The 19,181-nt window shown below is 40.6% G+C and overlaps 1 protein-coding gene across 1 annotated transcript in view; it reads right to left on the bottom strand.

Annotated features, from left to right (window-relative positions):
- B4GALNT4 (beta-1,4-N-acetyl-galactosaminyltransferase 4) overlaps window positions 1–15,488 on the bottom strand; it is a 174,779-nt gene extending 159,291 nt beyond the window's left edge. Inside the window, exon 1 of the mRNA XM_063289239.1 lies at window positions 15,121–15,488. Coding sequence (XP_063145309.1) covers window positions 15,121–15,271 — 151 coding nt within the window. The 5' untranslated portion in view covers window positions 15,272–15,488. The remainder of the gene's footprint in view (window positions 1–15,120) is intronic.
- Window positions 15,489–19,181: the final 3,693 nt, after the last annotated feature.

Below are 19,181 nucleotides of genomic sequence, written 5' to 3'. Positions count from 1 at the left end.
CCATTCTGGTCAGGATCCAGATCTAGAAATGTTGCAGCGCAGGAGCCTGGTGTTTCCTCTTTATGCATTGTGTAGTGGAAATATGCACATCTGGTCACCTTGATGCACAGCTAACCCTGCCAAAAGCTTAATCTGGGGGTCTTAAATTAAAAAGTGCTAGAACTCTATGAAATCTCCCAGCCTAGCTTTTCAGACAGAATCTTATTCACCAGCTATCACAACCATTTTGCATGTCAGAATTTCCAAAATAATTCCACTGACAATGGGAGAAACAACACATGCCCAAACCCTCAGCACATATAAAGTGCATCTGCTTAGAATTGGCCAATTTAACAAGTAATTAACCTTTCTGTACATTCTCCACTTGGTTGATTTGAGATCAGCAAAGTGAGCCATTACCAGGGAAGAAATTAGACCGTGCCTCCTTGCCAAAGAAGCTCATCAGTCATGTAAGGAATGTGAGAATATGCATCCCACATTCCCTAGAGATGATTTTCATCCATTGTCTCCTTGGCTCTTAGGTTTCCTTTTAAGCAATGTGCAGGAAGGAAGTTCTCATTAGTTCTTGCTTGCAACTGATCTAGAAACTAGAGTAGGATTGTTCTACAATGTCCTTACCAGCATTTCTAACTACAGTACCTGGCCCTAATATCACCACTGACAGGGCATCCATCTTGCTGCCATCTTTCCATGCTATCTTCACAAGCTAATTCTAATAAACTGAAAATAATTGTCCTAAAAGTATGGTTATCTGCTGGGTCTAGATCACAATAAGACACATACTTTGCATGAGGCATAATGAAGCACTTGTCTACCATAGCTGACCCCAGTGTCATTTGATTTAAGTATCTAAAAACAAATATTAAAAAGTACTGAGAGCTGAAGTGCCACACTAGCCAACTGCAACTGCCACCATTCCCATCTCCCACCTTCTCACATTTTCTGAAGTGCCCAGTTGCCCCAGGGCTTGAGAAGCTGCTCACTGCTAGTCTAGGAGAAACACAATGAAGAGAGTTCTAAAGTATTTGGAACTGTGGGCAGGCAGTAACCCACAGGGTGAATTTCTGCGTCAACTCCCAACTCCTGGGGTATCCTCTCTCCTGCCAGCTGGGGGATGCCATTGCCCTCTGCCACCATCCCCGTATCTTCTACGGCAGTGTTTTTTCAACCTTGGCAACTCTTAAGATGTGTGGACTTCAATTCCCAGACTGGCTGGGGAATTCTGGGAGTTGAAGTCCATACATCTTAAAGTGGCCAAGGTTGAAAAACACTGCTCCACAGTCACACCAAGTGGCAGCTTTGCTGCTTCCCCCATAGTGGCCAGTCAGTTTTTAAGCGAGTTTTCCCTCACTATGAAAAGAAACAATGGTGTGGGAATACCAAGGAAGGCGGTAAGGCACTAGCTAGCTGCTCTTCTTAGCCCTCCCCCGTTGGTCAGATGGAAGAAATTCTGCCTGGCTCAAGGTGGGATTGATGAGGACAACAGTGGGAGATGGGAGTGGGTTGGATGAAGTAGAAGGACTCAATGGTATGATTTTAAGACAAGAGGTCTTTCCCGGACTCTTCTCTTTTTTTTTAAAAAAGTCTCTCAAGGACTTAAGTTGGGCAGGCAAAGAGTATGCTTCACCACTGTCATATGAAATCATAGCTCTCAGGCCAAGGCAACCTCCATTTCTCCCCAGTTTCACAGAGGACTTTTCAGTATGAGATCCTAGTATCTGAAAACAACTTTTTACATCAGGGAAATAACAATATGTTATCCAACTTTAATGCTATAGTTAGAAAAAGGGGAATTGCTGGCAGAGTTAAAAAAACAAAACCATAATTGCAAGAAGAGCCCCGTGAAAACCACAAACTAACCAGGATCAGTATGTTTCTAGTTCTCATGAATGTGGAGAAAATCTTGTCTGGCTGATTATATCTCTTGTATTGTATAGTCACATATTACCTAAACGAAAACAGTGGCTTGCAAGCTCCCCTTATCTAAGAATGTTCTCCAAACAACATGGCCTAAAAAGTAAAATGTTTTTCTTCTTGACACAGTCCACAGATGGCTGATATAGGAGTGCATGGAATACGGGAAAAACAGTGTCTCTAGGTGATTTTGTGGACACTCCATGTAATTCTGTTGGCAGCAGTACAAAAATGGTTTGTCATGAGTTTCTTCTAGGATGTTCAGTGAATAAAAAATCCTACCCTGTAACCTGTACATGTTTTCACAAGGATAATTTCAATATTTTTAAATCAAACCAGACATTAATTATATTTGTCTTCTGAATATTTAGCTCCGACTGCTGAGAGATAGCACATGTGATTTCTGTCCCATTCTCCCTCTGGCCACATTCTACCCAACCATCAAATATCCCCCACTTGATCGTTCCTCAACTCCCTGAAGGAAAAAAAAAGTCCCCAGCATCTGTGCTCCTGTTTTTCAATGAGCAATAGCGACAATTAGATTTGTGTTGCCATCCAGATATTTTTCTGGGAAAATAGTTTACAGAGTGAGCTTTTTAAGACCTGGACTCTTGGGAACCCACTAGACTAATTTTCAGAAATAGAAGTATGTTTCAGTAGTGACACAAGTGTGCATAATGGGTGGAGAAGGGATATTTAGAAAAACTGAAAATAACAGTTAAACTGCCAGAGTAGTTATTCTGCAGCCTGGGAAGGAAAGAAAGGTTTTAACACACTAGCTCAGATTTTTCTCTCCACTCCACTACCTCCTTACAGTCAATTAAGTAGATGTCAGATTTAAATATGTCTCCCTCTGTTACTCCAGTTAGCTGATAACTGATTTCCCTGCCAACCACAACTGTACAAGTAAGCTACTCAGTTGCTGCAGCAGATGGTCATCAGCATCTGGTCATCCACATCTTCTTCCACAGCTGGAGGTCAGAGGAAGGGTAGCTTTCCATCATCTGACACCAGCACAAGGTCAGCTTGAAACAAACAGTAACAACAACTCAGGAGGTGCACTTGTGATTTCTAAGCATATACTGTTTGAAAGACTCCAGCATGAAGACCTAGCTCTCTCAAGAAGGCTCTAATGCTGGGAAAGGTGGAAGAAAAGTGAAGAAGAGGGTGATCAGTAGCAAGGTGGATGGACTCAATTATGACAACAATAGGTACACCATTGGAAGACCTGAAGGACCAGGTTGGGGAGAGATCATCCTGGAGAAGATCTATTTATGTGGTCACCAAGAGTCAACACTGACTTGATGGCACTCATTCAATCAATCAGTCCTCCAACAACCAGACAACTGTCTCACTTACACCAAAGTAGATTTAGATAATCTAGCACTCTTCAGATGCTTTGGACATCAACTCCCATCCATTCCAAGGAGGAAGCTAGTGGCAATAAATTGTAATCAGGGGGGCATCATACTGTCTACCAGTGACCCAGGAGAAGTTGCCCTCTCTTGCTCCATTTGCCTTCTCTCATCCTGTGCCCCACTCCCATGCCATCTGGCATTATCTGGCAATAGCAGCTCTTGTTCAGCACCACTCCTGGAGAAATCATGATGTTGCGCCTTAATCTCCCCATCTGGTGACAAGAGTGCCATACTGTACCTCCTCTAGCAAGGCAAGGCAACACATTGCTATGCTGACTACCCATTAGGTTCACCTCTCACTCTTAGCACGAAACAAAACTGTGCATATTCACAATGTCCAAAATGCTGCATTGCAGTACTCCTCCCAGGTAGGACTAGGGTGTCTACCAATCTCAATGGTATTTTTCAGTCAGAAAGAAAAAAAAATTGAAAAATCTAAAGAACAAAGAAACATCACATCCTGTTCAACAGTTGATAGATCTGACTTTAATATACTGGGCAGGCTCAGAATGTACTGCCCACTAGAGAGAAAGAAAACAGTCTACACCTTCATACCTCATTCTTGACTACCTGTTACTTGCCCCAGGCAAATGAAATATAAGCCATAATTACTTTTTTTAGTTTGGTTTTATCTTAGCATGAGAATTGAGCTTCTGTGGTTTGCTAACCATGGTTTATAGCTTAGCATGATATGTAAACCTAGATTATTGTGGGTTGCTCAACAAATCATGGTTAATCAATGAATTACTTATAAAAATGGAACTTTGCAAGACTGTTGCCCCTCAGACTGGCCTCTTAAAGCTGAAATTGAGTCAACTTTGGGGATCAAATGGGAGCAGATTTCAAACCTGCCTCAGTCATAAAATTCAATCTGTTAAGGAACAAGTTTCAGGATTCAAACATTTTTAAATTGTATTCTCCTCCTTTCATTAATTTAATCTTCAGCCTGTATAGAACTGTTTTTACAGTCATTTAGATGGAAGGAGAGCATGAGCTTTTTGAGTGACAATACCTCTCTATCCAAGCAAGCTACAACAGATGCTATTCTGGATCTGCCTATAGAATAATTTGTCAATCATCACTGCTACAGATATTTTTATTTGTATAAATCACAATCCCAAAAGGGCCCTTCTGTTTACATCTCTGATTTTGCTACTGATCTAAAACTCGTTTTCCCTTATCTTAATCCATTTTATATAAATTTCTTTTCCTGCCTCATCTCTTCCTTCTATTTATGACCCTTTGGTTTCTTTTCCAAAGCAGAAGAAACAATTTAGCTTGAAAAGAGTCTCATACAGGCATGGAAAAAAAATGCCCCTAACTCTACCCGCACTCATAGGTCTTCTTTTTGAAATCCTGAGTCTCAGTGAAAACAGAATTTTACTACATTGAATTTCAAGACTTGGTTTCCATATTTTACTGAAGATGCAGCAATCATTTCTGTAAAGCACAAAATGTAAAAAGGAAGGAAGCAAAATATTCCCAAATATTCTTTGCCTATTTCAAAACAGGACTCATATTTCTTACCTTCAGTCCTGCTTCATCTATTTAACAAGAGGAAACAAAAGTCATCTGTTTCTTCTTTGCATGCTTGTAGGTAGCATACAAAAATACTCTTCATACTTTCTATTAGAACCAAAAATTATACTGAATAAAAAGCACAGATTGGCATCTCCATGGTGACCTCCCCTACACACAGTTTCAAAGGAAGTAAACATGTGGCTTATGGAAAGGTAAACCTCTGCTCAATCTGCATGATTTCAGAGACAATGCAATGTTATCAAAAGAAAAATAAATTACTTAAACTTTCTCTCTTTCACCCCACCAGACAGAAATATCAATTTCTACAGTAGTGTTATTTTTTCCTTTTGTTCTAGAATTAAATCCAGTATATGACATCTTTGAACATGCTGTTATTGTTGTTTATTTGCAAATTCTCTTTCATGAGCTTTCCAATGACAACCTGTTTATAGATCGCTCTAGATACCCCCAACATTTAGAATAACAATGGCTGTGACATTCATGTAGCTTCCTCACTAATAAGTTTAGAAATATTCACTTAGACATTCCCTCCCCACCTTCTTAATAGATACCAATCAAAGGAGATCAAGAAAAACCTGGAATCGTTTTGCATTAATCATCACAGTTGCACTTTCTTGGCAAGGGTAGAGGTAAAGAAATTGCATAAAATAAACCTCTTTTTCTAGGCTGAAATGAGGCAGATGAGAAAAAAAAGTAATCTAAACCCTGCTCCTAGAATGCTGTTCAAATATTGTTATCAATAATTTCAGTGTAGATTAGCTGGCCTGGCATAGGACTACCATATTTGCAAAAATTCAAACAACGTATAGATGGCATCAGGGAGTTAATTTTTCTATACCCCTTGACTGCCATCTAATGGTCATTGGCATTTTTGTAACCCAGATCTGGTAGCTATAAATTTATATTAGCAGGAGCAAAAAAATCAGTACTGCTCACAATACAAATTCCATAGTAGTAGTTTCTGTAAAAGCTGCAGCAAACACAAACATTGTAATATCTTAAATGTTTTAAAATTAATATTGCTTAAGGCTTTGTTGAAACATAGTTCATATCAACAGATGCAGGGGGTATGCTGCACACACACAAAAATATTGTTAAATGGGGGAGAATTAGGAGAATAGTGAAACAAAATGTAGGGAGGGCAGATTTTGAAAATTGCTATAAATAATGGCCACTGACAAAACAATTGATGGGTCTGACACAGACAGTAAAAAGTGATTGCAGGTAAAACCTGTGATCCAAATCTGGAAATATTCAGTATCACTCCATTTAATTTTTTCACTTATTATCAGTTGTCCCACACAAGGCTTTCAATAGACTTTTATTTTGTTCAGCTTTGAAACTTACTGACCTACAACATGGGAACCACTTTTTAAAAAAAAAAAAACTATATAGGGTTATAATATTTTCTTTGCTCTGCTCTACTCCTGTCTCTGCTTATTCCATGTATCTTCTTTTTTTAGAGTTCTTAAGTATCATGCTTCTGTTTCTACACAACCTTGTATCAACCTTCCTACAGATCTGAGAGACAAGGAGAAGGTCAATGCTTTCCCATTACACCTGTCTCAGTTATGTCCCCATTTTCTTTTTTGCCACTGAAACTGCATAAATCATTTAGTTCAAATCTTCCTCTCAACGAGAAAATAGCATTCTGATTTCCAGAGTTTTATTTTAAGAAACAAAGACCTTTTTTGTCTTCTTTACTACCCTTTCTTTGCAATCCAGTTCCTCACAAGCACAGCTAAGCGTACATGTCACTTTCAGATGATCAAATCTAGGAATAATAAAGCAGGATGGACATGAGTTGTATTTACCTACACATAATTCCTTTCCTGCCCCTCCACGTATATGACAAAACAAACTAGGAAGCTGCATTTAATTATAGCTTTCTGTTACATCCTAAGCAGGATCTGTGATTAATTATTTCTGAACAAAGCAGTAAGTCATATTTAAACATAAGGACAATCAGCAGATAACAGACTGATCAGGCTAATGATTTCCCTGTTAAAAAAAACTGAGACATTGGGCAAATGTGTGATTAACATCCACCCCTTCAGTTATTGATTAGATAATATTATGAATTCAGCTCTGATAAAATATTATCCATATTATATCACTGCACAAATTTCCCCTTCTGAATTTACTAGAGAATTTTTTTTGCATCATTTGACAACCAAAAGCCTTAAAATTCTATAACAGAAGCTTATCTTTCTCACTAAGAAAGAAGAGTACAGAACAGTTACTTAAACTAGCAGCCCATTGCTATCTTGTTCTTTTCTAAGTAACAACCTTGATTTAACTTTTTCTTCTAACAATTTAATAACTCCCAGCCCTTACAGCCCATTTCTCTTTAGTGAGAGTTGGAGAAAATGTGGCATTTATGGTGATTCAGTTCTTCTTAGTTGATATATTGGACTTCTTTACCTGTCAGAAACATTCTGTATCTGTCTTTTAATATTTTGTCTCAGCTCTAAACTGCTTCTCCAGCCCTCATAAAATGTTTATATACTCTCTTAAGTCTGTGTTCCTTGCAAATTTGATCTGTTAGTACTCCAGCTTATATCACAGATCTCCAAGGGTGAACTTCTGCAAAACTGCATCACAACATTAACTATGAGTAACAATGACGTTAACTCGCCATACCTCAGAAGTGGAAGCATGATATTGGAACTATGTACAATTCTGAAATCATTATTCATCATTTGCCATTCAGAGGTAGGTATCACTTTGAGTAAAAATACATGACAGTTGCTGTTCTTACTAACACTTTGTCATAAGAAATACTGTCAGAAGTTTTCTCTGAATACTTGCAGGCAGAAAAACAGGATGCAACGGGTATACATGCAATCATGAGAACTTGGTTATCCACATCCTCTTCTCAAAATCAGCCTATGTAGTTCATAATCAACCTACCATGACAGGTAGGTTAAGAGTGGTTTCAATAGCTCAAGCCTCCAGAGAACATTCTGATATATCCTCCAATAGATGTGTGGTTTTGTGGCACAAGGATCCGTTAGTGTACAAAACTCCTGTAATACATTTGTATCTCCTCCACCTACTCATTTTTAAGTGCTGAGCTGAACTTTCAGATAGCAAAATCAAAATGTTATTTCTTGCTGGGCCATGCTTTACCTATAGGTTTCTGAATAAAATATATTTGAGTTTACGTAGGCCATAAACCATAGTTTACAAATGACAGTGGTTGCTTCTGCACATTACACTAAGTCAAAAGTGAGCAAAAGTCTGGGTTCACACAACTATTGGTGTGATATGTAAACCCAGATTTCTACTTTCACCAACAACCAAGTGCACACAAATATGATTCAAAGACTTAGGGGCTATCTCTCCTCAAAAGAGGCAGGCAGACAGGCAGGCAGGCAACTTGTTATCTGGACCCATATTTAAAAGTGACTGAGGATTTTTTTAAATAAAAGTAATGGCCGTGTTTCACACTGTGCTAAGTCATAAATTATAGTTTATAAACCTCTATAAGTGGATTCATACATCGTACTAAACCACAACTGAATTAAGGCACAGCATGGCTTAGCCTGATGTGCAAACCCAGCCAATACATGGAGATGTAAAAGCAGCACCTGAATTGCAACACTTCATAGGGGACTATTGGTATGAAGGAACATCAGTCCCTAGACTCCCAGCAGCCAAGTGATATAGCCCAGGCAGGTCCTTCAGTTTGGTGAGGATGAGGTTTCAGTGCACCAACAATAATCTGAAGAATTATCTCCCAGAAGTATTGGGGAAAGATGGGAAGATCTAGTACAACAAAAATACCAACTTTCATTGTTCCAAACCAATTTTTAGTCTTAACTGCACACTGCACATTTTCCTTGTGTCTTCAGTTCCATCTTCAGCCTGTACACAACGGTTTTCACAGTAACTTGGAGGGAAAAGAAAGTGATCTCTTTAAGTGGGAATACCTCACCATCTAGGAGCCATAACAGATGCCCCTCTGACCTGCAATCCCCTAGACAGCCATCAGTACAAAAAGGGTATTTATACTGGTATAAATCACAATCTCTGTTTATAACACCCAGTGTTCTCCATATATATTAGATACTACAACTCATAGAGTTCCCAGACACCTTTGGGAAATGGAAAAAGGACCAGATGGGGAAGGCTGCTTTAGACCCATATTCTTAAATTACTAGTCTAAAGAGTAGAAAACAGAAATATAAGGCTACAAGCTGTAACAAAATTGTCAAAATAGATTAAGCTGATATATTTACTCCAGTTGCATGCTGTTCTAAGCAGTCATTTACACCTGTTCCAAAAGCAACTAGTAAGAAGATACTTCATCCACTACAGTGGAAAAATGTGCCCTTGATGTTTCTATGAAAAGGTGTTTTTTTTTCTTTTCTTTTCTACTTTCTACTACCTTACATCCTTCTATCACTCTCCACATACTGAGCAGTAGAAGTAGTTTCATAATGCTACTATAAACAGTTACTTGGTATATCAAAGCAGAAAATAACTTTTAAAATCAGTAGTTAAAGCACTTGGATATTAGGAAAATAAAACATCCAATTTCACCTTGCTTAAAAACCAAGTTCTATTAACTCATCATCTCACCAAATGTCTTAACATGAGTATACATACAGTCTTAGAAATTACGTGATTTTGATGAAGCTTGATCAGAGAGTCTATTTTCATGGTAGTTTTATCAAAAGTCATTTTCCATAGAGATCTTTTTTCTTTTTTGTATGCCTTTGCAATGATAATGGAAGACACTCCTATGTATTTAAAGCATTTTAGACTGCAACCTAATGGGTACATTCTATGTATGGCTATAGCAGTCCAAGATTACTTAGAAACAGACTAAAGCTAATGAAAATACTACATTTCACAGTGTTGGCATGAATTTTGTAATCTACTCAAGGTACTATACTGATGATGCACCAGAAGTCAATGTTCTGACACTATTGCTTGGGGTTTTTCATTTTAAGGAGCTTTTTAGAAGAATGCCTTCCCAAATAATTTACATATTAGAAAAGATGTTGAGAAATTATTGACCAAAGCAATTATTTCAACATACAGAACTAATCTGAAGAAGGTCTTCAAGTATTATCTAAATGCCGAAACTAAAGATTGGAACAGATTTATAGCCTTTGCTGAAAAGTTCATTTCTCTAGTATATTAATCTGAAGGAAGCCCTTCAGTGAAGTTCTTATAAGTTTCAGACCAGCAGTTTGAACTGGACCTAGAAAAACAGTGGTAGCCCCAAGTATAGAATTGTGTCTGCAGACTTTCTGGCCAATATCAGCATCCAGCCAACCACATTTTGTACTAGCTTAAGCTTCCAGGCTATCTTGAGAGACAGCTCCACATAAAGCCAGTGGCATTTATCTATTCTTGAGATAAAGCACTGATAACTCAACTTACATATTAAATGAAACCAGAGATTTTGTATAAGATGGATCTTGTTAAAAGCACTCCAGGACACTGCTACCAACTGTGCCTCCCAAGATGCAGTGAATACAGGATTACCCCAAGCTGTGCCCCTAATTCTTCAGGGAAGAAACATCCCATCCAGAACTGCTTGTACAATGTTCTCCAGATCAGCCAGCTTCCCAACCCACAAAATCTCTATGTTTAAGTTTCAGCTGCTCATTCTCTCTCTTTTTCATTCTGGAACTGAATTCACGTACCTGTGAGTCAACAGCATATTAATATCAAAATCCAATTCTTTAGCTGACCAATGGCTTCCTATGAATCAGAGATAGCAAGTCTGTGCTTGAGATGCAGCTCCCGGCATTCCTCATCAATGGTCAAGTCGGTTGAGAATTCTAGTTCAGCAATATCTAGAACAGTGTTTCTCAACCATGGCAACTTGAAAGTGGGTGAACTTCAACTCCCAGAATCCCCCAGCCAGCATGCTGGCTGGAAGATTCAGGGAACTGAAGTCCACCCACCTTCAACTTTGCCAAGGTTGAGAAACACTGATCTAGAAGGTAACAGATTCCCACTTCTTAATTGAAAAAGTACTGGGAATAAGCTAGAACCCTGCAGACCCCAAAAGACAAAGAACAAGGGACAGAAAAACTGACCAGCTAGGAAAGACTGCAACTAATAATTACTGGGCCTTCTAAACCTAGGCTGATAGTTAATAGGAGCAAATGCTACTGCAGGATTGCACAGAACCAAGAAAGTTGTGTCCGCTGCAATAAAAGTCATTCTCCAGGCTGGCCAAGGCTATTTGTATACCAAACCCAATGTCCAAGTGCCAGTCAAAGCCTCCACCAAGCTACCCATTGCAGCACAGAACCGTTAAAAAGTTACATAGCGTTAAGTAATTATAATAGTATTAGCTCCAGAATCATATTTGTCCTCTTATTTCCTGAATATAGTAGTTCTATGTACATTTTGTTATGCACATGTAAAGGAGTAAGATTTCCAAATGATTCCTAATGGTTAATCATTTTTTTAAAAAAATTCACAATACACATATGTTTATTCAATAAGCTTTGATCTACTAGACTACCCAATAAAAAGTTACTGAGAATTCTGGCAACCCTCCTCTCCAGTATTTATATCAAGAATAGGCTCAGTGTTTAAATCTTTTAACTTCTACCATAAAACACAGGCCTCTGTTTGCAATGTTAAAAAAAAAACAGTCCTGGTAAAATAACCATATATCCTCAGTTCATCTGAAGACAGAGAAGACAGCAAGTTCAGTTTTGATTAATGTATAACTTCAGATGTAATTCTCCTTTGATTATTATGAGCAAGCAGTTTTATGAAAGTCATAGGTTCTGCAAAAGGTTTTTTAAAAACAGAAATATCAAAAATTGACATATTGTATACCAGGTGGACTAAAACTGTTTCAGCCAAAGAAATAACACAGCTATATTACGGCTTCCAGTATGTGCCTAAAAGAGCACAGAGCCATTAGAAGCCATTCAATCAGGTTTCTTAAGGGACATATTTCAGGTACCATGATGGGTCCCAAACTCAATCCTTTAGGGAAAGACTGGATTGGCATTAATAAAAACTTGAGTGCAGATAGTGCATGTTAGCTATGGCTTAAATTAATTTTCAAACCAAGCAGTTTGACCCTACAAGTTAAATTTCAATCTTCTTGGTGGAAATCACTTTGTTCCACCTTAAGGTACTGTGAACTCTTTCCTAATGCACTGATCTCTTTGGGTTTTGAACAAGCCAAATCATTCTTCAAGCAGCATGCCACAGATATTGACCTGCACAATGATTTCAGCCAAGCTCCATCTTACTTCACCCCAGTGAAACACCAGGTAAGTGTTGCTTCTATCCATTATTTGTTTAACATTGCATCCCAAGATATCAGAAGAGCATTCACATTGCCCTTCCATCTGCTGTTCGGGTGGGCAGATTTTATACCCGAACAGCACCATCTCTGCCCATGTGGTGAGGGGGAGAGTGAGACCATAGGTTATGTATTGCTGCACTGACTCTTTTATAGAGATATTTGGGCTCTGTATATTTCCCCATTTATAACACAATACCTGGGCAGGACCAGGGATGACACTTCAACCTTCTACGGGCTGATCAGGAGGTGAAGATCTCAGGTAGAGCAGCCAGATTTTGCACAGGGCTATGATGGAATGCAAAGGACTGCTTCAAGTGGGATGAGTCTGATTATCTCATTTTGCTCATGTTAAAATATTTCATATACCATTTTAGGCACATCATGCATTGTTTTTTGATTTTATTATTATCTTGCTTTTTAAACTGTTCTGGTCTATGACTGTAATAAACTAAACTAAACATGTATTTTGGATCACAGTGGTGTAAGTCAAGTTACTGAACACTGAAAGACTGGAAGAAAAGAAAACAGCCAGATCCAATACCACCAAACCATACTTCTATTCCCTGAAACAAAACTAAAATAAAAAGCAATTTATTTTTTAAAAAATACAGCTGAATGGAAGAACAAGAACTCATGTTGAGGTCCCAAAATTTTCTTAAATCTATTTCCTTCATCCTCTGTTGTATAATACTGTATAGGCAATTTTGTAGCATCTAAGATCTTAGATGTGAGAAGCAGGTCCATTAACACATTTTTTTTCTGTTGCAAAAAGGACTCCAAACTAAATTCTAGCTAAGATATAACAAATGCCCTGTGATTAAAAGAGACAACAAAGAGCTTGTAAATTACAGATGCAGTAGACTCACACATCACACTAAGCCATGGCTTAACCATAATTTATTGAATAAATCACAATTGGTTGCAGGTGCATTATCTGACATCTACACATTATGGCTTAGCAAATGTGCAGTCATATAGTTTAAAGCATCTCTCATAGACTCAGTGAAATTTACAAACCTTGGTTTTCATTTTAAAAATTAAAGCACCTTTCTTTGGTTTTCTTATTGAGTACAAGGCCCTTCCAAAAAACTCTAGATCCTCTAGCTGATCAGCAGCCAGAAGTTTTAAACATTTTTAAAAATTAAACATTTGAATTAATCATAAGGATTTTCCCTAACCTATTTCATTATTTTTTGTTCTCTGACATTTCTCCCAGAAGTTTTGACCAATTTTTTTTAAAAAAATTAACAAATGAAATGGCTCAGCAAAGTAGAAGCACAGGAGGATGGAGCACCCATCTTACCTCCTCAATCTGTGTGAGATCAAGCCCTTCCTTTGTCACCCCTGAGAGTCAAATGTCATAAAGAACACATTATGACTTCACTCCTCTTTTCTCAGCCCTGTGTGTGAAGTTCAGCAACTGACTCGGATAGAGCGAGCTAGAGTTTCCATGCGCTTTGGAATTCCTTCCCACTACCACCACCACCAAGATATACAGTAGAGCTCTGTGTGCTGGATTCAGAAATCATTACTCAGTCCAGCTCTAAAGAAATATTGAGCTTCTGTTACAAACATTTCGCCACAAAGACTAAAGACCTGGAGGATTTAGACAGCTTGTTGGAAGTTGTAGCCAAGTGCCTGACCTCAGTTCTGGAACCAGTTAAGTGCACAGAAGCTCTTCTGTGGGCTCCTCTGAACTCAGATGAAACAGGGAAATGAAAGCTGCAAACCCAACTACCCTTATGTAGGAGAAAATCCAGCAGAACACCTTTGGGGATTACTTCAGAATAAACCTGCATAGTGTTGGACTGCAGAGTTCTTCAACACTCTTCCTGTTATCATTAAAAGAGAGAGATTCTCAGTAACTGGGAGAATGTCCCCTTAACAGATCAAGGTGGGTAGAAATAAAGATCTGACAGCCCCCCTTGCAGTGAGATCAATTCAAGTAATCATAGGCCATTGTTATGAATACCACCATACATTGACGCACACACCTTCAGAAGTTTTGAAAAAAGGACATCTTACAATCATGCAAGCATTAAAAAAATAAAACATAGATCCCAGCCTCCCCCAACAAAACCAACTGGCTGCATCATTTCTCAAACTGTTTCCCAAATACAAGTTTTGGTCTTTCAAGTCAACCCTGCTGACTACACGGTTGTCTGTGTGGTTTTCTTGGCAACATTTTCCAGAAGTAATTTTGCAGTACCTTCCTTCTTAGCACTGAGACAGAATGACTGGCCCAAAGTGACCCAGCTGGCTGTCATGCCTCAGAGATGACAATAATTCATAGTCTCCCAGCTCCTACTCCAGTGCCTTCAACTATTACACCAGACTGTCTGTGTTCTCAAATATGCCAGATGCTAAACAGGTGATTCCCTGCCTGATCCTGCAAGTCACACTGTATGAATGTACACAATTATGCAGCCTCAGAAGTTAAATGCTCAGCATTCCCGGACATGAGAAGCAGGTCTGAAGTCTATTTAGGATGCTCTGAATATTCCTCTTCAAGGTATAAAAGATACAAATTGGTTAATGGATCAGAGGAAAAATACAGGAAAGAACAATATGCAAAACACAAAAATGAGCCACCTCAAGAGGTGGCTGATATTCAGAATCCTTATTTGCTACCCCTGAATCCATTTAAGCACCCTATTATAGCATTTCCTTCCTTGCTTTGCAAGTATGCCTGCCCTGTTGCTTTAGACGAGAGAGCTGGTATTATTCCAGATTAATCACTCCAGGCAAGATGAGCACAATTTTGTGCAACTGTTGTACAGATGGCTCAATATTTAAATTCAAAAGAGACGTTGGGAAGGGAAGTAAAGGATTTTCCGATTGGAGAGTTGGGGAAATACAAGCAAGCAAGGTGGAGTGCCGCTCCCAAAGACTTGGAATAAAGCCAGGCATCTAAAGTGGGGGAAAGGGGCCCGCCCACTTGCTTACCCCGGCCGTAGGCGAAGTGCAAGCGCAGCGCCTTGCCCTGGCGCACCAGGTTGATGTGCAGGTAGGTGAACCACACGGCGAAGGTGAGTAGCACCAGCAGCAGCAGCAACTTGAATTGCTTCCGGATCTTCTTCACCGGGAACCACAGCATCCTCCAGGCAGCATTCCCGGGGGGTCACTCTGCCCCCGGGGGGTGAGCTGCGGGCGCTTCAGCCGTCCTTCCCGCGGGAGGAAGAATGGGAGAGGAAGGGTGGTGACAGACGTGAGGGGCAGCCCCTAACCCGGCCTCCGCGTCGCCCCCTTGCAGTTCATCTTGACCCGCGGGCAAGAACTACGCTTTCTCCCCGCGGGCCGCCGGCTTCTTGTCGGTTACCTGCAGCGGCGGCGGCGGCAACTTTGGCGTCTCCGGACTGGCGCGCAAACTTCGTTTTGGCGCTGTCCAGCCGACAGGGCTGGCGAATCAAGGAGGAGGAGGGGGAAGACGCTACCAAGAGCTGCCCCCAGAGGATGCGGGAATGGGTGGGGGCTCTTAATGCTCTCCCCCAAGAAGAGCTCGGCCGCCTCCAGCCAACTCCTGGCGAGAAGGGACAAAGGCATCCAGGCAGCAGGAGACTCCCTACGACCGCGAGCGAGGTAGCGGCGCGGGAATTCGCAGCTCTCTCCCTCGCCGACACCTCCGTTTACCTGAGGCTGTGCGCTGAAAAGCAGCCCGGAATCCCCGCCCCACAACGAGGGTAATATAATCCGTCCTCGGCAGGCAATGAATGGAGGGAGAGGAGCTGCCCAGAGTTTCTCCCCCCGCCCCGGCTTTGGGCTGTTCTTGAATTATTGGGGTTCCTTGGCCTGCGCTTTATAGGATCTTCGTTGCGGATGCAAAGCCGGAGCTGCTGCGTTTCCTACTCCCGCCTTGCGCGCGAGGTTCGTAGCGATGCCCTGGCGGCATCATCGCCCCTTCGCCGTCGCTGCTCTGCTTTGGCTCGAAGAGAGCAGCATCCGCACGCTGTGATGCAACCGAGCCTGAAACGGGGCAGCCAGATGGACAGCCCTACTAGACCCAATAGGAGCCCCGGTTTTTTCGATCCGCCCAATCCTTTCGCTCAGGAGGCGGCGCAAAGGCGAGGTTCGGCTGTGAGCGGCGTTCATCTCCACGCCAACGTGCAAACATCCACCTGGGGAGTGGACTCAGTGCCTGCCTAGGCAAAGGAGGGGAATGATACAAGGGGGAGGGGAAGTGGTGCCCTCGTTCTCTGCAAAGCTCCCAGGCCTTAGATCTACCTCCAGAAAGAGAGGTCCGGCTGCTCTAGCCTCAGGAAGAAAGCCTTCCCGTTTTCTACGTATTGCTCGTTTGAGAAGCCACTTACAACCCTATTAGAGCATCCCCTTGGTGAGGGATGGTACCTTCCCAGCAGATGCAAGCTGGTACTCTGTGAGAAGGCAGCAAGATTTTCCAAGATGGTACAGGCTGAGGATGCAGGCGGCCTTCCTTTGAGGTGGCTGCAGGTAGAACTGTGCAGTCGGCCTTGCTTCTGGCAGAATGCCTGAAGCTGCTTGCTGTGATATGCATGAGCAGTAAGAAGTCCTGCTGTTGAACTCGACCTTTGCTTCTTTCTGGAGATGTCAAGCCAAACACTCTGAAACCCAGGAGGTTTCAAGTATGTCCAACAGAGCTTCAAAATGATGCTAGACCTGCTTCTGAAAATCCTTATGAATCCTCAAGAAGACTGCTTTGCTAGTGCTCTTCAGAAATTAATTTGTAACGATTGACTTCAATTATTGTTGGTTGTTGCGCCATGTAAAAAGTGGAATTGGGAAGAGCTGTTCTGAAATGTCTGCTTGAGGGAGATCTCCCTCCCCACTCTGATTTTATAAATGCCATGTTTGTGGTCAGGTGAAATGGCTGCAGTCAAGGTGTTCTCAAGAGGACCCCACAAAATCTGTTATGGTTTCTCCTCTATCCTTGTCACTCCCCTACCTGTTTAATAAGCAGCCATGGTCTTCTCTGGAGACAGGATTGTCAACCAGATCTGTTAATTAGACAGTGGAGTTCAGCTGAGAAGACATTAGCACGGAATAACAAGAAATGCAGGAGGTGTAACTACCTATGTTAGAGCAAGAATGGTTTCTTCAAACATGTCAGTTGCAAAAGATCGCCAACAGGAACCAAAAGGAACTCAACTCCTACTTCACTTTTGTCTTTACATCCAAAGAAAATGGTGATTTGAGTATCATAGACTGGGAATGAACATCACAGGGAAGGGTGGAATTCAGAAATGATGTGGTAAACACTCTTCTAGCCAATTTGAATGCTTTCAAGTCCCTAGGCCCTGATGAAATATACCCTAGAATATGGAAGGGACTGGTGGAAGAGCTCTCATGAGCTCTGTTAATTATCTTTGAGGAGACCTGGAGAATTAGGGAGATACCATGGGACTGGAGAAGAGCAAATTTGGTCCCCCTCTTCTAGAAAGGAAGGAAGAGGATCCCAGTAATTATCAGTGAGCTAACACAATACCTGGAAAGACATTAAAGCAGATAAGAAGGCAGGCTGTTTGTATGGAATTTGAAAACAATACCATGCTTGCTAAGTGCCATGTAATACCAATAGAAGAGAATATCTATAGCTCAGGGTTGTTCTGTGGAGTCCTTGGTGCTCTCTGAACTTGGTTGTTTGCTTGCAGATGTTTCATTGCGGACTAGGGTAATCAAGGAACTACCAAGGAGAAAACCACACCCCCACCAACACTGGCAGGGCAAGATACTGTATATAAACAGGGAGCCAAACCCACACTCACCAGCACCTAGTCAGGTAATGAAATGTCTGCAAGCAAACAACCAAGGACTCCAAAGTGTCATGTAAGACAAATCTCATCTTCTTTGACAAGGTAACTCCTTTATTAGCAGGGAAGTATACTGTGCGTATAATCTACTTTGATTTTAGCAAAGCTTTTGACAAGGTTCCACATGACATTCTCACTGCTGAGCTGTGAAAGTGTGGTCTGCATGGCACTACAATAAGGTAGGTCCACATCTGGCTGGCTAACCATGCTCAGAAAATCACTGCTAGCTTTATTATTTTTTTATATAACTTTATTAAAATTTTAACAAAGATAAAAACTAACAGAAACTTATATATAGAATAAAGAAAAGAAAAAAAAAAGAGAGAAAAAGACAAAGCCAAAAGTGTGGAAAAAAGAAAAGAAATAGCTTCCGATTTTCTTTACAGCAGTTATAAGTATATCTCTTACTCTATGGTTACAGCAAAACTTTCATTTTTTCTAGAATCTATTTTTTTCTAATCATCAAAACCATAAATCAAAAGTTCATCTTTTTCTGTTTTACGCAAAAAGTCAATAAGGAGTTTTCAGTCAGCAAAAAACAGATAATGTCTTTTTTCTGATCAAAGACATCAGTTTAGCCATCTCAGCAAGTTCCATCTTGAAACTCACTGCTAGCTTTATATCAAGATGGACAGCAATAACCAGTGAGTCTCATAGTGTCTTGGGGCCAGCATTATTGAGCATTTTTATCAATGATCTGGATCACAGGATTGATTGGTCGCTTACCAGATTTGTGCATGACAGGGAGGTCTGGCCAATCCTCAAGACAGGCAAGATTGTGATATAACTTGGACAGGTTGGAAGACTGAGCTAAGAGGAATAAAATCTTCAGGGAGAAATGTAAGGTATTACATTTAAGGGGGGAAATATAGGGCACACATACAAGAAAGAAGATTTATGGTTTGGAAGTAGTACATTAGAGAAGAACTTGGGTAACAAGCTGAACATGAGACAGCAGTGTGAGACAGTTGCTAGAAGGGATGATGCAGTTCTTATTCCTTATCCTTATTCTCTCTCTTCTGCATTATTGAAACCATACCTGGACTTTTGGGGACAATTCTGGCATCACATTTTGAGAAGGGTATTGACACAGGAACTTGAGAACATGCCCTCCAAAGACAGGCTGAAGGGACTTAGGATCTTCAGTCTGGAGAAAAGAAGACTGAGGGGAGACATGATATTGGTGTTCAAGTATGTTGAAGGCTGCCATAAGGAAGATGGTCA

Source organism: Candoia aspera, chromosome 1 (genome assembly GCF_035149785.1).
Source record: "Candoia aspera isolate rCanAsp1 chromosome 1, rCanAsp1.hap2, whole genome shotgun sequence".
NCBI classification, from domain to species: domain Eukaryota; kingdom Metazoa; phylum Chordata; class Lepidosauria; order Squamata; family Boidae; genus Candoia; species Candoia aspera.
Note: the sequence above shows the minus strand (reverse complement) of the source record. Positions and strands in the feature narration are given on the sequence as shown.